This window comes from Zychaea mexicana (genome assembly GCF_025766255.1).
Source record: "Zychaea mexicana strain RSA 1403 chromosome Unknown BDB00scaffold_21, whole genome shotgun sequence".
Lineage (NCBI taxonomy): Eukaryota > Fungi > Mucoromycota > Mucoromycetes > Mucorales > Lichtheimiaceae > Zychaea > Zychaea mexicana.
In genome coordinates this window covers 306,552-327,126 of record NW_026516684.1, presented here as the reverse complement: position 1 = coordinate 327,126, position 20,575 = coordinate 306,552, and the positions used below count along the sequence as shown (strand labels likewise).

At 44.2% G+C, this 20,575-nt stretch overlaps 9 protein-coding genes across 9 annotated transcripts; 4 read left to right on the top strand and 5 right to left on the bottom strand.

Moving 5' to 3' along the window:
* Nucleotides 1–185: 185 nt before the first annotated feature.
* BDB00DRAFT_882479 (E1-E2 ATPase-domain-containing protein) lies at nucleotides 186–3,227 on the top strand (the record flags this gene model as incomplete). The annotated part of the gene is given in 8 exon segments (XM_053128151.1): nucleotides 186–253; nucleotides 319–407; nucleotides 430–555; nucleotides 645–1,055; nucleotides 1,227–1,468; nucleotides 1,606–2,280; nucleotides 2,298–2,520; nucleotides 2,737–3,227. The coding sequence occupies 8 exon segments, from the start codon at nucleotides 186–188 to the stop codon at nucleotides 3,225–3,227; spliced, it is 2,325 nt and encodes a 774-aa protein (XP_052981647.1).
* A 120-nt stretch (nucleotides 3,228–3,347) lies between these two features.
* BDB00DRAFT_814446 (cytochrome c oxidase, subunit VIb) lies at nucleotides 3,348–4,278 on the bottom strand. The gene is made up of 5 exons (XM_053122847.1): nucleotides 4,103–4,278; nucleotides 4,006–4,021; nucleotides 3,844–3,870; nucleotides 3,620–3,731; nucleotides 3,348–3,506 (listed from the first exon to the last, which is right to left on the bottom strand). The coding sequence occupies exons 1-5, from the start codon at nucleotides 4,134–4,136 to the stop codon at nucleotides 3,447–3,449; spliced, it is 249 nt and encodes an 82-aa protein (XP_052981646.1). The 5' UTR covers nucleotides 4,137–4,278; the 3' UTR covers nucleotides 3,348–3,446.
* A 2,755-nt stretch (nucleotides 4,279–7,033) lies between these two features.
* Nucleotides 7,034–7,375, bottom strand: BDB00DRAFT_786449 (uncharacterized protein; the record flags this gene model as incomplete). Its single annotated transcript, XM_053120612.1, has 1 exon — nucleotides 7,034–7,375. The coding sequence occupies one exon, from the start codon at nucleotides 7,373–7,375 to the stop codon at nucleotides 7,034–7,036; it is 342 nt and encodes a 113-aa protein (XP_052981645.1).
* A 3,309-nt stretch (nucleotides 7,376–10,684) lies between these two features.
* BDB00DRAFT_245665 (uncharacterized protein) lies at nucleotides 10,685–12,143 on the bottom strand. Its single transcript, XM_053116638.1, has 4 exons — nucleotides 12,020–12,143; nucleotides 11,858–11,938; nucleotides 11,666–11,784; nucleotides 10,685–11,027 (listed from the first exon to the last, which is right to left on the bottom strand). The coding sequence occupies exons 1-4, from the start codon at nucleotides 12,054–12,056 to the stop codon at nucleotides 10,896–10,898; spliced, it is 369 nt and encodes a 122-aa protein (XP_052981644.1). The 5' UTR covers nucleotides 12,057–12,143; the 3' UTR covers nucleotides 10,685–10,895.
* BDB00DRAFT_245664 (uncharacterized protein) lies at nucleotides 12,144–12,701 on the bottom strand. The gene is made up of 3 exons (XM_053116637.1): nucleotides 12,562–12,701; nucleotides 12,286–12,482; nucleotides 12,144–12,206 (listed from the first exon to the last, which is right to left on the bottom strand). Exons 1-2 carry the CDS (start codon nucleotides 12,597–12,599, stop codon nucleotides 12,311–12,313), a joined length of 210 nt encoding a protein of 69 aa, XP_052981643.1. The 5' UTR covers nucleotides 12,600–12,701; the 3' UTR covers nucleotides 12,144–12,206; nucleotides 12,286–12,310.
* Nucleotides 12,702–12,895: 194 nt separating this feature from the next.
* Nucleotides 12,896–13,653, bottom strand: BDB00DRAFT_814426 (uncharacterized protein). Its single transcript, XM_053122846.1, is given in 3 exon segments — nucleotides 12,896–13,086; nucleotides 13,102–13,234; nucleotides 13,253–13,653. 2 exon segments carry the CDS (start codon nucleotides 13,427–13,429, stop codon nucleotides 13,142–13,144), a joined length of 270 nt encoding a protein of 89 aa, XP_052981642.1. The 5' UTR covers nucleotides 13,430–13,653; the 3' UTR covers nucleotides 12,896–13,086; nucleotides 13,102–13,141.
* A 2,021-nt stretch (nucleotides 13,654–15,674) lies between these two features.
* BDB00DRAFT_870525 (uncharacterized protein) lies at nucleotides 15,675–16,672 on the top strand (the record flags this gene model as incomplete). Its single annotated transcript, XM_053126714.1, has 4 exons — nucleotides 15,675–15,680; nucleotides 15,752–16,029; nucleotides 16,322–16,366; nucleotides 16,432–16,672. The coding sequence occupies 4 exons, from the start codon at nucleotides 15,675–15,677 to the stop codon at nucleotides 16,670–16,672; spliced, it is 570 nt and encodes a 189-aa protein (XP_052981641.1).
* A 1,247-nt stretch (nucleotides 16,673–17,919) lies between these two features.
* Nucleotides 17,920–18,794, top strand: BDB00DRAFT_245595 (ubiquinol-cytochrome-c reductase complex subunit-domain-containing protein). Its single transcript, XM_053116636.1, has 2 exons — nucleotides 17,920–18,425; nucleotides 18,558–18,794. Exons 1-2 carry the CDS (start codon nucleotides 18,361–18,363, stop codon nucleotides 18,706–18,708), a joined length of 216 nt encoding a protein of 71 aa, XP_052981640.1. The 5' UTR covers nucleotides 17,920–18,360; the 3' UTR covers nucleotides 18,709–18,794.
* A 245-nt stretch (nucleotides 18,795–19,039) lies between these two features.
* BDB00DRAFT_748008 (concanavalin A-like lectin/glucanase domain-containing protein) lies at nucleotides 19,040–20,264 on the top strand (the record flags this gene model as incomplete). The annotated part of the gene is made up of 6 exons (XM_053118571.1): nucleotides 19,040–19,112; nucleotides 19,289–19,463; nucleotides 19,644–19,751; nucleotides 19,828–19,932; nucleotides 20,015–20,087; nucleotides 20,178–20,264. Coding segments are annotated over 6 exons (621 nt in total), but the record flags the coding sequence as incomplete, so codon positions are not given.
* Between the last annotated feature and the right edge of the window lie 311 nt (nucleotides 20,265–20,575).

The window sequence follows — 20,575 nt, the reverse complement described above, 5'->3', positions numbered from 1 at the left end:
TGCGGACACGGCACCTTAATGTGTATCAGGCACTAATGACAGTTGCTTCTGCTCTATTATTTAGAGCAACTGAAACTGATTTGTACGATCATGAATAGAACCTAAATTTTATAATACCTTATTCAAATTACATCGTTTTGAATATCAAGAAATATTTTAATTACATACAACAATTGACGGATGTCATGAACTGGACTTCTCTTATACTTGGCAAAGCCGCATACGTCCTCAAAGATTATATTACCGGCACTATGTGAGTGGCCCTTGCATTATTTAATATTTTCACAAGAGTACAGTATGCAGCGGAAAAAACGCCAGCTGCTTTAAAAAAAATCTATCATCATTGGAAGCTCTGGTGGTTCGCGATGGTCATGAGCATGTCTTGTTAACCCGAGACGTTGTACCTGGTGATTTGCTCATTATTAAAAGGAGGAGAATCTGTGGCAGCCGATGCACGCATAATTTATGTGACGAGTGGTTTAGAAAGAGTCGAAGCTTTGTTGACGGGGGAATCAATGCCTGTGCAAAAACGTGTTGCTGTTCTGGATGACCCAGGTATTTTGTCTTTAAGAGATTTCCAGCGTTTTGCTACGACTATAAGCTAACGTGTCTATACTTAGCTATGGCAATATATGGATCAACAGAGCTACCTAGTGGTGATCGAACGAATATGGTTTACAGTTCGACAATTGTACCCAAGGGTCGCGGACGTGCTATTGTCACAGCAATCATCATGGGAACCGATATCGGCAAGGTGGCTGCTCAACTAAATGAGAAAAGCAATCAAGGCCACCGCACAAAACTACTGAAAAGTCTCAACAGACTGTACTCTTCCTTCCTGGTCTTAGCTGCAGCCTTTGCCCTTATCATCCTCGCCACTGTGAAGTTTCAAAACATCGGCTACGGAATTGGCATGTATTCGCTGACGGCTGCACTTTATGTACTACCGGCAGGCCTAACGACAATAATCGCAGTAATGTTGGTGATGGGTGGCAAAGAAATGACGCAGCAAAAAGCCCTTGTTCGACGGCTCAAATGTCTCGAGACGCTTATCAGTGATCAACAATCTCCTCCGACAAAACGGGCACGCTGACGGTGGCCAAGATGGCGGCGGTGCGAATGTGGATACCGGGAGAAGGATCTTTCCACCTCGAATCCAATGAATAAAACCCCAAGGCGACTTGTTTCGGGTTGTAGAAAATAAGGAGCCGCTGATGGTATTCCAGATCATCTGACAGCTTCATCGTCAGGAGGCCCCGAGTGCTATGACAAAGTAGACAAGACAGCTGCTGTATCAGAGTGCATGCGTGATTTGATACGTTGTGCGGCCCTATGCAACGGCTCAAGTATCCGACAGAACACAGCCGTATCTCATAAGGAGGACCTGAGCAATATCTGTGAGCAAGACATACCTGAGGACGCAGTTAGATGTGTGGCAACAGGTGCGCCAACCGAAGTTGCATTACAGGTGCTAGCTCACAATTTTTGATATGGGGAAGCCGGATCTGCTGAAAACTGCTGGATGGATTCAGCTCGCTGGATACTAATTCAACCCAACCATCAAAAGAATGTCTGCGTTGTATTATAATCGACAAAGCAAAAAAGACAGTCTTATTTAGTAAAGGTGCTGCTGAGAGTATCCTACCTCTGTGCGACAATGTCCAGGATCCTGACAGCGTCATGGAAAGAGTGAACCAGCTAGCATCCCGCGGATTGCGTGTTATTATGCTAGCAAAACGCACCATTGACCATACTACAGTATTCGCAGCACCCGACGACGATATTGGTCACAGCGACTATATCGTGGAGAATGACGAAAAACGGCGCAAGCATTATAAACGAGAGGACGTCGAGTGTCACTGGGAGTATTTGGGTATCGTAGGAATTTACGATCCACCCCGAGCCGAATCACGCGATTCCGTAGCAGCCGTAGCAGCCGCTCATCGTGCTAGTACTGTAGTACACATGTTGACTGGCGATCATCATATTACAACAACAGCGATTGTCAAGGAGACCAATACATTAACTGATAAGTTGCTTAAAACGGAAAACATGGAACAACTCGTCAAGACGGGCCCTCAATTTGACGCGATGACAGAGGAGCAAGTCGATGCGCTTCCATCTCTGCCTCTTGTTGTGGCACGTTGCTCTCCCGAAACCAAGGTCAAGATGATCCAAGCTTCTCAGCGACGTCGACTGGTTTCCGCCATGACAGGCGATGGTGTCAACGACTCGCCATCACTCCGAATAGCTGACGTGGGTGTTGCCATGGGAAAAACGGTAGCGATGTAGCCAAGCAAGCATCCGACGTTGTCCTAACGGACGACAACTTTGCAACTATCATCAGAGCGATAGCGGAGGGTCGACGGATCTATCAAATCATACAGTTATTCCTAAAGTACTACTACATTGTGCTTTTCGGAATTGGGTTACTGCCATTAATATCGCTTGCCGTCCATGACCCATCCGGCCGAAGCGTAGCACCTTTTTCGACTCTCCAGATGGTATACTATTTCTTTGGTACGTTCTTCTAGCAGTTACTATTCAGGATGTACCGCGAAAAATATTCTGATAGCTGTGTTCAAACATATACGAAATAATCGCCCACCCGCTTCACCTACTACCAGCTGTCGCTCCACTAGCTTGCTAATTGTGTACCTTACCAGCCTCCCGAACTTTGATGCACAAACCTCCGTCCTCCTAATGATGGTAACTTGAACCGCGAGATCCTCTCAGACACATTTGTCTACTCTGCGGTTTTCGTCCTCTTTTTCATGGTAATATACATTCTGTTACTCGGTGGTTTTACGGTGGACCGTGCCGACTGCTATTTGAATTATCAACCTGACCTATGCAACCCACATTACCGAGCTCGAGCCACATTGTTTGTCTTTCACAGCTTTGTATCGGTAGTCGTAATGACGCATTGTCGAAGCTACAGAGAGCCTGAATGGAATTGGAAAGGTATCAAGGCAACATTCACGTCACGAACTGTTCTTGGATCGCTACTAGTGTACACGATATGCTCAGCTACGTTTATCAATGAATCTGTCATTGCGATCAACAGATTCCGATTTACGCGTATCACCTGGGAATGGGGACTTGCATTTGGCTTCGTCGTGGTATACATCTTTATTGGGGAGCTTTACAAGTGCACCCAACGAAAATGGATAGGACGATGGCTCACTCGTGTACATTCACCTGATGCCCTTCTATTGTCGTCGTAATACTACATGTATTGCTTTCATATCCCTTTGCCATTCCTTCTCGTTCTTCCCTCGCCAATTACCCGCCAACCATGACGATCAAAAGCATGAATAGTAGAAGGAAAACAAACAGTTTAATACCATATCAATCATTAATTCACAAACAAGAAAAAGGATTTATGCAATGACGCATAGGCTTTTCTTTTTTTTTCTTTCATTTCAATTCATAAAAGAAGAAATCTAGACGTTCATGTTTGAGGGGTTGGTGCCTTCCTCACGTTGGTTGTCCCACTTTTCGATCTAAAAGTTCATCAATGTCAGTGTATCATATCTCACACAGGAAATCGTAGAAAAAAAAAGTGGCGTGTTCTATCTTCCTCCCACCCCGCACGCCTCTTTAAAAATTCACTTACCCATTCGTTAGGGCACAAGCTGTGGTAGGCTCTGTAGAACTGCTTGCAGGGAGCAAAGTCTTCACCACGGGCGTTGATGCACTTGAAGTAGTCAACGTAGTTTTGCCAGCAGCTGTTGCGTTTTATATATAGAATGCAAATGAATATCGCGTGTTTTTTGAATATGCCTTTGAGCTGTCGAGTAATTCGAGAAACTAAACAAGTTAAATGCAATAAACACATACTGCTTGGTCTGGTTGGTGTTGGGGAAACTGTTCGTATAACGTTATCGTAGATGTACGCGTTTTTCAAAGATTGTAATTAAAGTTTTCGTTAATTATACATCATGTTATCCACAGAAAACGATATGTGCCATTAGAAACTTGAATTTATAAAAAAAAACTCACCGAGCGTCGAAACCAGCTAATTAAAGAAGAATTATGTACTGTAAGCATTTCAAATTTACTGGTAAATTAATTACTTCTGAAACGTGCAGATGCTTACCGGTGGTCAACTTAACGTCAGCAGCGTCAGACATGGTGTAATGAAGATAGGAAAAGAGAGAGGGGTGTTCGCAGTGCAAAATCGAAACGAAATTTTTTTAGCTGTTTGGACTTATTCAACCCCGGACAGCGGGCGAGCGGTTGCTAGAAGTGACGTAGACTCGTTCTCTTTCCGGCTGCCTTTTTCAATTTTTGGCTCACTCCCATTGCCTGTAATCATGGCATCCCCTCCTAAATTGGATTTTTTCGTTCGTACACTTAAGCTCGTCACTTATTTGATTTGCAGCATCCATGGACGGTGTAGTTGCATGTCGGGCTGCAAGAAATCGCGAAATAAGACCATTTTTCATAGCTGCTGACGCCAAAAAACAACCGGGGATCCGGGACGAGCAGTTTTATGCAGTCCACATATCTTGATCTATCAGTTGTGATACATGGGCAACCATATAATATAGCCTCGTACAAAATTATGAATGAAATGATTTTCTGAGAGGATCGGATAAGCAGGAAATTATAAGGTTGATAGAAGAGGAACCATATTGTGATCTATTGGCGATGTAATACATAGGAAAAAGTTGAAAAGTTATGCTTTATTAGTATTAATATGGAAGACTAGATGACCTGCGCCATGAGCATGCGGTCGTTTCCTTCCGGTATTAATGGTTCAAAAGTACGAAAGTGCTAAATATGGTGCCATTTCTGGAAAAAAAAAGCCAGTGGGGAAAAAGTGTGGCCAAAGAAGAAGCTGATGGTGATAACTCGCTTGAGGGAGCATCTTCAGGGGCTAGCTCATTTTCTGAGGTGTAGTCGGCAGCTGGATGATTCAAGCGGCCGATCTCACGAAACACTCGTATGAGTGCTGGTCAACAGATTTGCCATCTGCCTTTGGTGTTATATAACGTGTATCTATACTACAAAATATGATACTACTAATGATAAACTCTAGTCAACTCGCGAACTCAGCAATAACTACCTATTGAGGCCAGATGCTACCATTACTGCGGACAGCGAAGACCAGAACTTGAAAGTGTTAGTCGAGATAAAGAGTCTCACCAAGATAATTAATCGTGCAAAAACAAGAACATACATTTCAAAAAGACTTTGTCCCTTTTTATATTCAGCGGTGCATGGCCTAAACGTTAAGAAGAGCATCATTGTTCATCATGGGACGTCTATAAATTCTATTATCATGATTTGCTACCTCGATCCAGGTATCCGAAACCAAACATACAAGGAGTATATTATACACCGTGGTTTTTTTAGATGGATTTGGAGTACAGTGCTTTGTACCCATTTGTCAATTTTCCAGAACCTGCTATTTAGCAAGAAGCCAATTCGACGTGGCCTCACCAAGAAGCACAATTCGAGCCTTTAAGCAGTTAAAGGTTGGTGTTTTTTTGTACGTATTCCAATCAAAAATGTGCCAAAACTGATAAAAAGAGGTCCTGTCGCAGGCGCTATCACCATTACTCGCCAAGGCGCGAAACCCAGACAGCTACAAGTGATGCGCCTACACCAGGGTACTAACAAATGTCACCTCTTCCTCAAGTACCACTTCTGGTGTTTCACTTGCAAAATTAAAGTATATGTGACAAGTGCTTTACCACTATTAAGGGTGTTCGAGACTGCAAGGCTTTTTTTTACCATTTGAAGTCAGAAACAACAAAACATATGCCATCCGTGTCGGGTCTCCTACCATTAAAACGAGACTTTGTCGCTTTCGCACGTTCTGCTTAGCAGCTCATTCATATCAACAACAAGGTGGTATGATTGAAGAAACAAAAAAAAACTCATCAAAAAGATCGAGGAAGCCAGCAAATACTGCCAAAATTGACGATATACATATCAGAGAGTCTTAACGACACAATGCTGCTGCTGCTGCTTCTTGTCGTAAATGATAACGATCTCTCAAACCTACTAGAAGTCTGTGTGCTCTACAATGTAGCCAAAAAGTCACACGTAAATACACGGAGCACAAGATCTAGGCAAAGACAAGTTGGACAGTTAATAATAAGTACACTTGTTCACATAGGAATGGGTAATCCTGTTTTATTATCTTGGCAACAAAAGCAACAGCCATCATCACCAGGATTAACACAGCAAAAAGGTCATCATCATGAACAAGAGTGATAAACAGTTAAGCTGGTTTTTCCACTATCGATTCATAAAGCTTCACACAAAAACTGGGACACCAATCGACGTGTTAATGATGCTGTTACCGTTTTAATTCAACAAGATAATCTGTGCGACGATCACCAAAACTTCCGCTTTCAAGTGCCCGCAATGTACTGATTGCTACCACTTGCAGTATTGCATCGCAGCCCACTGAAGCTCTGGTGCAATTGCAAAAGAGTGCGCTTGAAAAAAGTAATTCAAAACCGGAAGACTCTGATCCAAAAAAATGAGTGTCAGATGACCAAGGTTGGCCGTCGCGCGGCATACGGGAGCTTACGCTAAAGAAAGTTCCCAGAAACTCGAGAAGATAGAATGCGCCAAGCAGGGGAAGAAAGAGAAGAAAGAAAATAAGTGTCAAGTGCTCGCTGCTATAAGCACTTTCGCATAAATGCCATTGAATCTGTTACATCCATTGAAAAATGTTATCCAGGAACAGCCGCACACCGAACCCATTTGCTGCTTGCCAAGCGAACCGCTTTCAGCAATTTTTTCAGACTTCTTGGTGCAAGAATTGTCTGCTACTACATTGGTGTCAGCAGCATGACAAACATTGATAACCTTATGCGTACGACCGTAACACTCATATGAGTCAAGTCACGATGACGAGGCTACATGGGTCGTAATCCCAAGTATTGCGTGCCATGTCAGGAACCTGGTGTATCACTATTTTGCTGTCAATAAACACGACCAATTTCAGGCGATAATCGAGAAATTACCGAGTCCCATTTCGCATACCATTGCGATCGCTATTGTCAACTTAATCTTCGTTGCCTTCGTCATCACTACTGCCTTTAGAGTCTTCCATCTCATCCACAAATTCGTCCATATCTTCAGTAGGCGCAGATGCTAAAGCCATTTCTGTCAAAGAAAGTGCTGGATGGATATAACCACTCGTCACCGTACTGGTGTACCCCCTTGAAGCAACTTGGGCTTCATGGCTATCTGTATCAAACACGGCTAGAAATAGAGAGCTTTCTGTTTCCTTATCTGTGACATTGCGAGAGACTGGCGCAGTGCTGCTATATGAAGTATCACTATGCTGTTCTCCTTGTCTGCCGAAGGACAGTAGAGACTGACGAGGATCCGCGTTTTCTTTCATTTTTGGTCTGCCCGCTTTGTGATTTGGAAAATTTTTCTGGCCTCGAGGTCGTGTTTTTTTTGAGTGAGTTTGTACTTTAGCGTGAAATGACTTGAGATATAAAGATAACGAGAAGATTACGACCGTGTTAAAACGAACAATAAAGGATTGCGTCGTTACAAACGCCGAAGTATTTCATGCTACCTAGACTAAAGCAAGCATTGGCTTTAACACAGCCCGACCTTTAGTAACTTTGATCTTCGCAACGAGCAGCATACCCATATGTCCTCCCGCGATTACCACTTTCGACTTGCAACATAGTATATCCATTTAGCCACCCTTTCTTTTCATTGACTAAAAAGCATCGAGTATATACATGTACCAAATATTTATTATATTTCTGAGGAAAATGGGGATGTATATGCTATGTAATCGACTTTACACTGTGATACGTAATATGTAATATGAAAAAAGTCCAATGTCATTGCCCTCATCGGTGATTTGTGCTACAAACAGAATGGATTAGTATAATTTTAACTTCTTTTTTCTCTTCTTTTTTTACTGTTCTTTTCTCTTTTTTTGTTATCATTATATGATTCTCTTCTTCTTTTTTTTCTTTTCTCTTTTTTTGTATTTTTTTTTCTTTATATAAATGAGGAAGTGGTATGGTAACGGACGGCACACACGGTTGTATCAAAGGATGACAGTCGTAAGCATGTTGGATGGTAGTTGATTTTGTGTACGGAAGTCGCACTGTGAATGATTCATTGATAGCTTGATAACCTTCGTCGTCGCCGATGCAAGCAGATACCAATGACCAGTTTGCTTCGTTTTGTCTTTTTGAGTGTGAATGTGAAGGTAATATATCTTCGCGTAGAGCTCCTGTCAGCGTGAAAAAGTAAACATCATATTAGTGTTTGTGTCACTCGTATGTAAAGCTCTATTTTTACATGCCTGACGGATGACCCATTTTGTTTTGCTTATTGCGAGCTCGTTTTTATGACTTTACGGTTCTTTGCGCCTCTGTGGCAACAGAAACCAACGACTCTATGTGTAGGTATAGATAAACAACGTTAGACATTTTTGATTCGATAAAGGCCTGATGCATGCACTGTAGCAAAGCATGCTCTTCTTATCATTACCTGGCATATATTTCTTTTTGGTGAGCTCTTCTGCGCTGTTAGCTTTGATAGCTAAAGCCGACAGCAGGTTGTAATTTAGTTTGGATATCTTGAATGATCTTGTAAGGTCTTGACAGTGTGTCCGTCAGGAGATAGATTCGTCGTGAGAGTATAGAAAAATGAAAAGAAGCTTTCGTGCCGATGCATCCCGCGTGTGCCGTCGAGGTGTTGTGTTGATTTACAAACGGGTATTTTTTTCTAAACTACTAAAAACATACACTATTAGTATTTCCAATCATTTGTTACACTTACCACTCAATGAGGGGATGACTTGGAGCTGAAAAATAGAACATGTGTGATAAAACAGCGAACGAAAGAAATAGAAATTGGGAAAATATGGATTGTAGATTCTTGTGACAGAAACACCAAATGGATGATACTTTCGAAAGGTTCTGACTATTTTTGTTAAAGAGTGTTTTAGTTAGTATACTCGTCACATAGTAACAGCGCTTCCTCAATCTTAACCTACCACATTATCTGCAGAATTCAAGATAGGTGCAAACATTTTTGACCGCGTATTATAGCGGTTTCGGACGTCCGACGCACACGGCGGCCATTAGTCTTGTCGGTTTGGGATCCAGACTGATTCGTTTGATAACATCCAGTTCGACAGCTGTGCATGATCGAGCAGTAGCTCTTGAGCACGCATGTGCCTCGATCATTGATAAGAGCATGACAGCTTCTTGTCACCGTGTTGACATTGTATAGTTTTTGTGAGTCTTGATAGCGATAACCTCGGCGCTGCTGCTGCTGCTGCTTGGCTTGGGAACTGCTGACAACCGTGACCATTGCGTGTGCCGCTTGTCTTAGTTATCAAGGATAGATGAACCAATTGTCCGTGTTGCTGCATTCGATGATGACCGCAATTTTTGGATGTGCTGCTTGCTTAGCAATGTTGGTGCTTGTCGTCGATGGTTGCCGCCAAAAACCCAATGACTGTTGAGTTTGTGGATCGTCCCAGCACAAAATAAGTTGGTTTGATACGAGTGATCCACCTCCTGACTTGTTGTGTGTGCTGCGTGTCCAACGCTATATCTGTAGGCTTGTCATTTGTTGCCACCAACCACTAGAAGACCAAAAGGCATGTGTTCAAATTTTTCCGTGTGTTGACAGGTAGTATTTTCGGAATCGGGCTAATCGCTTGTATGGCTGTGCGTGCTGCTGCTCCAGCGCTTGGTAGTTACTGCCATTTGTTGCCGCCGCCATCGAGTTGTAGGTGGTAGATAGCCACGTAGATAGACTTTTTCATGCATTTTTGTTGCGGTGTTGATTGATGATGGTGGCTCACCAAAATGGTCATACCGTGTGTGCTGCTCAACTTTCTTGTTTCTTCATCGTTTGTTGCTTGTGGATGGGCCCTAACACGGTGTAGTCAATCAGATGGGTTCTTGCTGTATCCAATGTTGAAAGGGGGTGCTCCGTCGCTTATTGTTGACCAACTTGGTACACTTTGGGTCAATCCATTGTTTGTGGCATCCAAAGTTGCTCGCTTGCTTGCTCCTGGTAACTGCAGCCTCACATAAGGGCCGCCAAACCCTATGTGCCTCCTCCATGGCCGAGTCCTTCTGCTGTCGCGCTTGAAGATGGATAGTGAAATTGACCATGTCCGTTGACTTGAGTGATAGAAAGAGACTGAAACATGGTCGTCCACGTTGGTTCAAGACTTGTCCGATCTTCATACAGATTTGTTATCCAGCTTCTCCTTGACTACCATTTTCCGCCTGAGGTTGAACTTGGTTGTCTGACTTGTGAGATATATGGCAATCAGCGTGATAGTTGTCGCACTATTGCCAATCGTGATCGTGGGATTGATGTATCGATAGCCCCCGCAAGAAGTCTTGTGCTTGGTAGGCGTCGCTGTCTTTTGCTCAAAGCATCGTTGATCATGCCAGTTTGGTTCAAGATTCAAAAGGTCGGCTCGACTTGGATAAATAGGTAGGGACCAAAGCGGATGCTGGATCGACGCCGCTTGTTGAAATTGCCTTGTTTGTCCGAAGAAATTCACGTCCTGAGTATAGCCGACGGTATGCCAAAAACTTGGGATAGTGCTACATTCTTGTGGATTGTCGTAGCATGGTACCTTTTTGTCGGGATGTCACAATGTTGTTTCGCCCGGTTTAAAATGGCAGCAGCAGCGGCAGCGATTCACACGAAGATCAACACGATAAATACGCCCTTGGCTTCTTTGAGAGTCACTCGAGAGAGATAGGTTCGGACCGTTTGGATATCAGGCGCAAATTCTCAAGAGCACCGGATTTTGCCTCCAAGAAACCAGGATCAAGCCAAAGACGGGATTCTCCACTCCTCCAAGTGGAAAAGATTCCCTTGAAAACCCAGGTTTCGCCTCCAAGAAACCAGGATCAAGCTGAAGACGGGATTCTCCACTTTCCCGTGCGGAAAAAGTTCCCTTGCCACAGGAAAATTTTTCCAAGCCGCCAATGGCTGGCAGTAACCATCACTGACACCACCCGCCAAAAGAAGGACAACCCCAGCTTCAGGTATCCAAAAAGCAAAAGTGCAAGGACGGGGTTGGACTTAGATGGCAATGACACCGAACTACTGGTGCCGGTGGGGGTTTCCAGGGTAAGAAGGACGAGGATAACTAGGCAGAGCATTCGGTAGCAGGGATTGAGGGAACGGTGCTCTAGTCACAAGGGCTTACGCAGGAACATCATCGCACATCAGCTGGAACAGACTAATTGACAATCCTTGAGGAAGAGGGATAAAACCAGCGAAACTAGCTCCTATCCGTCTTCTCCATATCACATCCGCCCTTTAGAAAAAGGTGCAGATACGATACGAAGAAGAGGAAAGGCAATAGAAAGATTTAGTTAGTGAAATCTTTTCTTAGATGCAAGAGTTTCCTTAATAAATAATATGCCACAAGAATTTGTCAAATGGTACATACCGTAATAATCACGAAAGCTTGCAAGCCTTGATTGCCATTTGTTGTCAAGAACCGCTGTGGATGTGCTTCGATGATGTTTCTGCTGCCTATCTAGACCAGAGCGTTGTTCCCCTCCCCACTACACTAGCTGTGCCATCCTCGCTATCCCCATGTGCCCCTCATACCCTTTCCACCCCCGGTGGCTGTAGCCCAGTGTCATATACCAATGCCGCGGTCATTTACCTCTGCTAGTGGGCCATCCACTGGGGTGCCTTCTAAAACCGCCCCGCCAGACGGTCGCCACACACACAGTGCAGCAGGCGGCAGCACGCACACAAAGGGCGCAGCAGCCCATGACCTATCTTTTTATATTTGATTAATAAGAGGCACGCATGCGAGATTCGAGCTAATGATATTACATCCATTTATATTTACCTTCATGTCCTTCCCGAACTAATCTCCAAAGCCGGCCAGAGACGAGACGGCCAGCCACAAACAAGCACGAAAAAAAACAGCCTAAATACGGGAGATAAAAAGGAAAATGATTAGATTTTGATAGATAGTTTGGTTGTTGATTGCCGCACTAAAGATACATACCCTGAAGCTTTCCACACCATCGCGTCAGTTGACGCATCGAAAACGCCAAAAAGAAGAAAAGCACACACAAAACGCGACAGCATCAACGCACAACAGGAACACCAGAACGGAAGAAGAGGAGGATCAGGAGGAGGAGGAGAAGAAAACCGACACAACCACGAAGCACCGAAACGAAAGAAAATACAGCCTAGATACGGAGAAAGGTGTAATATGATTAGATTTTGATATTAGGTTTGGTTGTTAATTGCCGCACTAAAGATACATACCCTGAACGCTTTCCACACCATCGCGTCAGTTGACGCATCGAAAACGCCAAAAAGAAAAGCACGCACAGAACGCGACAGCAGCAACGCACAACAGGAACACCAGGACGGAAGAAGAGGAAGACCAGGAGGAGGAGGAGGAGGAGGAGGAAAAGAACACCGACAGAACCACGAAGCGCCAAAGAGAAAGAAAAAACAGCCTAGATACAGGGAAAAAAGTAATATGATTAGATGTTAATATTAGGTTTGGTTGTTGATTGCCGCACTAAAGATACATACCCCAAATGCTTTCCACACCATCGCGTCAGTTGACGCATCGAAAACGCCAAAAAGAAGAAAAGCACGCACAAAACGCGACAGCAGCAACGCACAACAGGAACACCAGAACGGAAGAAGAGGAGGATCAGGAGGAGGAGGAGAAAGAAACCCGACAGAACCACGAAGCACCGGAACGAAAAAAAAAAAGAACCTGCCACACCCACATCGCACCAAGCTGCACACAGCAGCGCGCAGGACAACACCTACTGGTCAACTAAAGGAAACAGAAAAAAAATCATTAGAAAACAACCCTTTATTTCGTGTCATCACCAAGTAAAGAACTTACCGATCAAATCGTCGAGCTGAGCACGGAGAGCAGCAAGATCTTCCGAACGGAGAGAAGGGAGAGAAGAGACGGAACCACTGTCATCTTCCTCGGCCTCGGCGGCAACTTGAGCACGGATGGCATCAAGATCCTCTGACGTGAGGAGCGGGAGAGAAGAGGCGGCGGGTTCTGGGGTGGCGGTGGTGGTTATGGCGTCGGTGTTGATGTCAGATTGGGAGGGGTTGATGAGAGCCAAAAGCTCATCATCGGTCATCGCTATGTAGCGTTGGAGGTCAGACCGAGCTGGGGATTCATCCTCAGCTTCCATCGGCTGCAAATCGGCAGGAGAGTCCTCGGGAGAGTCCTCAACTACGCGATATTCCTCACCATGATCAGGCAGGGACACGCCAAAGGCGGTATGCCACGATCGTTTTTGTCGTGATGGCAGGGACGAACGCACAAAAGTGGTCGTATGCTCATATTGCAGGGACGAACACGCCGAAGCGGTCGTATGCTCGAAAAAGTATGGATTTTCGACAGAAGTATCACCTTCATGCCGCACATCAGAAGCGTCCGCCAACAAAGCCGAAGAAGGCATTAAATTGAAGGCTCCAACATCATACGACACAAAGTCATACGATGGATCCTCCATCTGCACATCTCGATCAGAGAGCGTGTCGTCTGTGTGTTCTGGCAGGGACTGACGCGCCGAAGCGGTAGTGTGCTCTAGCAGGGACTGACGCGCCGAAGCGGTAGTGTGCTCTTGCAGGGACGAACACGCCGAAGCGGTCGTTTGCTCTAGCAGGGACGCGCATGCCGAAGCAGCCGTATGCTCTGGCAGGGACGCGCATGCCGAAGCAGCGGTTTGCTCGGAAGAAGATGGCAGGGACGAGCACGCCGAAGCGGCCGTATGCGCATCTGGAACAGACAACGAAGGCATCGCGTGGTTGTCGACAAGTTCAAGAACACGGGAGCCATGCATAAGCAGAGGGGCCACAGGCTGATCTATCCTCACTTCAGTAGAGTCAGAATTACAGGAGCCATGCAAAAGCAGAGGGGTCACAGACTGATCCACGTCGACAGGTTCAGGAACACGGGAGCCATGCAAAAGCAGAGGGGCCGCAGACTGCTCCATCATTACCGTAACCATGTGCTCATCTTCCACAGTAATTGCATTATCGACTGTTGTTATTGATTGGTGCGGCTGAGAGACATGAGCGGAAGCCGCAGCAGCAGTCGGGAGCAACGCGTGGGGCTCAGGATTCCTCATTGCACCCAGGTGCTCAGCACGTCGCGCGGGCACGTACTCGGTTGTCAGAACACCACGATTAACATCAGAGTCAATCTCCCAGTCAATATCCCAGCAATGATAAATACATACCGGATTAGAAGAACGAGGCTGTCCACCATACTTTACACTTGGCCGACGGATCGCATGCACAGGTTCAGTGGCAGTAGTTGAAGTTGTGGTGGCACGTTGCGTGAACAACGGCGGCGGAGGCGGAGGCAGCGGCGGGAAGTCTAATGGCGGAAATGGCCAAGAGAGGAACAACAACAACTTGAACGGGGCATCAAGAATCCATGTGCGCACATGAGTGCAACACTCGGCACGGACGACAAAGGCCACAAGGGCAACGGAAACAGCGATGACAGGACGGGACAGGGCATATCGGTAGATAGCGGCCACTGTTTCCTCAAAGATACACAGCAAGATACAAAGCAGAACGAGCTTGGCGAAGAGGGCGTCAGATACGGTGATCATTGCGACAGAATGTAGTAAAAAGAAGCTGGTAAAGAAGAAGACCAGTGGGTTGGGCAGGCAACACTTTCTTATCAGTCGCCGTGCGCAGCAGATTGAAGCGCCGACACAATTTTCGCGTGAGGTGTGCCTACAGCACCTTTTCACCTCTCATCGTGACATGGTCTTAAAAAAAGAAAGCGTGATTCTTTCTATGCTGCTGTTTAGTAACCGAGCAACGGCAGCTAACTATGGCGACAATCACTATGAGAGCAACGCTTTTTATTGCTATGATACGACACGCTACTGGTTTCTCAACCTATTTATGCGGCTTGTTGCTACGTGAAAAATCAGAGTGCAACATTTAATAAAAGCGAACGTTGCCACCAAAACGTTTCTTCCTTTTTTTTGCTTTGCTGCCAGAGCCATTTGATAATACTAATGTAACCTTGCTTTTTCGGAAATGAATAAATGAGTATCATATATACAATTAGTATGATATCATGTTGCATATGATATTGCTTTAAATCACTCTGCCATATCTACAACGCGTCATAGCTTATTAATTACCCCTTTGGACTTGAAGCGAGATTGACAGCTCTGACATCTTAACGTCACCTTAAGCAAGAGATGCGGCATCCAAAGGAATATACGAAGATATTACAGCGCCTCGGGCTCGAGCTTTTTGATTAGAGCAAAGAACGGATCAGGCGACAGCACCCAGAGCGTTCTCCTTTTGTATCCTTCAGGGCACTTTTGAGCTACAATCCGTGCTTGTAGCTGTTCGAAGTATTTGTCTAGTACATCACCACGGGAAAAAATCCTCGCAATCCTCGCAATCCTTGCAATCCGCGCAAAAATTGGCGCATGTGTAACGACACACTTTCCAAATATGTGCAGCGGAGTGGAATTTAATCCTACTGCGACCACTCTCATCAAACCGGTCTTCTTCTCCGCATTAACAGCCGCAGCAACAACGTTTAAGTGAAGTGGAAGTCGCAGCATCCTTCCATTTACCGGAAGGCGCACCACGCATTCCAGAGGGAGGCGTCATCACTGCCCCTCTCAGTGATGCAGGTAAGAAGAGGACACTTTCCGCTCAGCACGTAAAAAACTATTTCGTTGCGCGCGTGTGTCTTCGCGGTGAGGGCTTTTACACGACGCTCTACAATGAGGCCGCGCAAGAGGCCGCTGGTATCATTGAGGATTGGAGGAAAACGAGGGGCGAGAAACTCTCGTTAGACTTGAAGACGGCCTTTTTTTCTAAGGCCAAGGTACTGCACAAGATGGCGCAGTACAATGACCGGATGGCCAGGATGTACCAAGTGCCTCTGGATAAGTGCGAGAACAACTGGGTTACTCGCTACTTTTTCCAGATGCACTTGGGGAATGATGACCGCCGTGAGAAAGCAACGGCCAAGAAGAGGTATCAAAAACCATCATAACATATCTATGAAAGACTTATTTTGATAGCTTTTTATATCAAATAGTAGCATATCTCACTTCGTCTCTCCGTTGTTTACGAGAAACAAATACTAATCATTAGTAGTAACATTAAAGAAATTTTCCCAAGTGCTTTCATTTTCTAACTTCAAGGAAATCGTAGCTCAATGCAACTCCAATCGATGTCCACGAGATCGCAAATTTCATTGTAAGCTCATGAATTTCTCTAATTTTGTCTATTTCTGTTCTAAAAAATATTTCTCTTTTTTATGTAGCGATCTTGAGGCACCCATTAGCAACGATCAAGCGACTCAAGAGAGGTAATTATCTTCGTTTTGGTGCTATGTTTTTTATATTATTTTTAATGTACTGTCTGCTTATTTAGTCATGTTGCTATATCGTCCTCGTCTTACACCCCTTTCGCCCTCCCCACCACTACTACTGCCACTAATACAACTACCGCTCCTACCATTGCCATTACCACTGCTGATATTTCCTCTACGTCGACCGCCTCTCCTTTCTCCATTCCCGCCCCACCTCCTTCATCATCCTTGTCGACTCAGCAGCAACAGCCACGTACTACTAGAAAGCGTAAAAGCTCAGAATATGCACCTAGTAGTCGTTAAATGTGTCCTTTGCTAAGATACATGACTGTAGATGCATATCCCTAACAAATACATTTCTTTTTTTACCTATAATTATAGTAATTGGTATGATTTTATTGTGTCTGCTCGTTGGCCACTGATGGTTACACCAAAATACTAAATAGGTATTGGGGGTACTACACTGAGTTCAAAAGTTCGCGAGGATTGCGAGGATGGCGAGGATTTTTTCCCGTGGTGCATCATCTTTTAACTTCTCGGCTGTTTTTTTGATTTGCTATATGCTATCAATGTAATGATGCACGATATCGAGCAAAAGGTATTTTATTAGCACCTTTAGTCAATTCCTTGATTATCATACTGTCCGCACATGGTATTAGCTTCTTACCTCAAGAGCAAGCGTAAGTACTTTGTTTTAGATAGAAACCTTGCTACGTTTACTCGGTTACCTTCATGTCACTGCTCGTATAAAATATTGCTTAATATCTGCTCTTCTTGTACACTGTCGATAGATCATTATCACCCGCTTATTGACGCCCGATATGTCAAGTACCGTAAGCAAGCTCTTCACTTGGAGGTCATCCTTCAGGTGTTCCCAGTATTGGAGTAAACAGAGCTCAATTGTAAAGAACCGCAATCGTATTTTCAAAATCTGCCTATAACGCAAAAGCATGAGCATAAAACAGAAAAAGACCATTCAATGAACAGCGGACTTCAGGTTACGTATCTCGAGACAGATACACAGTATGTCATTGCTTCATTTTTAACACCTACACTGATTTTTCAGCAAATGGAACGTTTTGGCTGCAGTTGATCGAGCACCAACGAACCGGTTTGAAGTGCTACTAGCAATATATAAGCACCATCAAGACACAATTTCAGCTCGACGCACCACATGCACACCTTCTCAAAACGGTCTACAAATCTTGAGATTGCGAGCTGTAACTCGCGACCCGTTTGAGAGCCGTTTATGGTTTGCTTGCAAGGATATCAACATCAACCAACTGATAAGAAAAACAATAGCAACAGCTTATAAGAGCTTAGGCCAACTTGCGCTGTACCGCTTATTTATCGACCATACAATTGTATTATCATCGCAGTGGACCGGGAAAAGGTGTTCTCTGCAAGCCCTGAAAATTTGACATGCTTTATATAGCAACCAGCAATGCAACGTTACGGTTGCATAGCCTTAAGAGTAGCTGCCCGGATACATATGATAAAACAAGTCATTCCCCGTTTGTTATATTTCATAGTAGGATCTAGCTTCTCTCCCTACGATTCTCCTCCTTCTTCATTAGTATATTTATAAACTGACAGTGACAGCCTGGCTACTGTAACATGATATATTTGATAATAAATTGTTGAAGAAACATGCGCTCACACGCACAAAAAGAATGCCCTGATCAGGTTAATCATACGCGAGGGAGATATGGAATCTGTTTTCAAGGCTAAGAAGGGTATTTTGAAAGACATTTATATAAGGAGAAGACAGAGGGAAGGGGCGAGGAAAAACATAGCATTCCCAGGTTAAAATCCATCCATCCTCACGGGCTCGCGCCAGTCTATTGTCGATCAGCTTACCCTCTTGCTCCGACGTCACAGTCATGACAGAACGCCGGGCCGGGGGGAGAGCAAAAAAAATAATCTCAATAAAGCAATAGCGCTCTTTTCCTCTTTCCACCGATCGGCCCATACCTACATTACTTTTCACAATGCTTAGCAAGATTGTCACTAACCCCCACTTTGGAATGATCAGCCCCGAGAAGCTGATTCGCGTGTAAGTTTTTTTTTTCTCTTTCGGATTTAATGCTCAGTTGGTGTCCCCCATTCGAAAACAAAAAGTTGGATTGGATTTTTTTTTAAATCCGCGTCCATTTACACGCCACGATTTGAACATGTATGTATATAGTGCTCCTAGCCTTGCCGTCTGGGGTGCTGCTGCTGGCTCTGCCGTTGCCCTTTTGGGTTCGGATGTGCCATTGGTCAAGAAGGATATCCTTAGCCGTATCCCCATTGCTGGTGCTTACTGGGCAGTCCCTGAGGCCGACGAGGAAGAATAAACATAGTTTCACAGAACGCACACTCTTTTTCCGGCATGGATCTATCATCAATACATTTTCCACATATATGCGCTCCAACACAACCTTTTAGAAACAAGATGTTTGTCTCGGAAAGAAAAAGGCAGATTAAATATAATCGTGCAATTTTTATTTTTTTGTGTTGTTTCCCTTCTTTGTTTGTTCGAACTTTTTATCACATCACATTCAGTCACCAATTATGAAATGCATCAATACGATTCTCGCAATATTATTACTACATCAATTATCAACAGCTACGCCGACGATTGCACAACAACAAGGACAAGATCAACTACTTAACCGCGAGCAACAGCAGGAAAAACCATTATGTCGGAATATGCATACAGTGTTTTCAGAATCCATAAAGGGTTGGAAGGCGGATACGAGTCCGCAAGAAACATTTGATATCACCGCAGAAGGACTTCAGATGAATCTGAGGCCACCGATCCGTTATGACCGATTGATCCATCCTGCCACAAGTAAAGACAATTAGATGAGGAGGATATTGCAACCCTTACTGCTGATGTTTTCGACATTCTAATTGAAAACTTTTTTCTTACAGCATTACCATACAACAGCCATATAGGTCATGGTCCAACGTTTAATTCCACCACATATATGTTATATGGTCGTTTCTCGGCAAAAGTGAAAGCTTCTCATATTGGTGGTGCCATCACAGCCGTTATTCTGATTGCTGACGGCGGTGATGAAATTGACTTTGAGCTATTAGGGTGTAAGTCTATTATATATTACATACCCATTACCACCAAATTACTAAATTTCTTTTGGCGCCACAATGTTCTAAATAGCTGAGAAGCATACTGCACAGTAAGTTCTGGAAACGGGGAGGCATTTGTTTGTGGCTGAAGAAAAGTACAAATACGGTAGATTCAAATGTTTACTAAATACCATTAAAGGACAAACTATTTTTGGGGACCCCATCCTATGTACACTGTGAATGGCGGTTTTCACAATGTAAGCGGTGACAATATCTATGAAAAATTCCACACCTATACAATTGACTGGTAAGTTTGTTATCTTTGTTTGACCTCGGTATTACCTCGGTGATATATACAATAGCTGAGACTCTATCCATTACAGGTCGCCCGAACGTATCATATGGACTATTGATGATGATGTCGTACGTACCAAAGAACGATATCAGACATGTGAAGGATCCGTTTGCAAGTTTCCATCTCATCCTGCGTATGTTTCCTTATGAACACTTTTGCAAATTAGGAATCCCTCAACAACTTTTACTAACGTAAAAAACCAATCTCATCCATAGACGTGTGCAAATAGGATTCTGGGACGGAAGTTTTGAGTTTGGTACAGCGGAATGGTCACACGGCCCTATTGATGTAAAGATCTTCCTCCCTCAAAACTTATCAGTTTGGAAATGACAAAAGAGGGTGATACTAACGATCCAACCCTTTGTTATATAAATATAGTGGGAGAGGCACACTGCAACAAACATCACATCAGTTCTGCAGGAAGTAACTATTGAGTGCGACCCAGAGTATAATCAAGTGGTCGATGTCTTGCCAGGTGACGAAGAGCCATTGACACCTACGTTGCCCAATGAAAGTGGATCACAGGAAAATCCTTCAAAATGGAAGCCCAAGCCAGACGACGACCAAGATTCATCCACGTCGTCTGCTACATCATTCAGAACTAGCATACCTTCTCATTACTATATTTACTACTATTACTACTTTGTTGTCAGCTTAATCACTATTGGCAATACATTACGCTACTACTAAAATAGGGATATGCATTGATTTTTTTTGTTGTTCTTTTTTTTTTACCTCACTCCCCTCTTGTACAAAGGAAAATGTGAGTAGTAGCT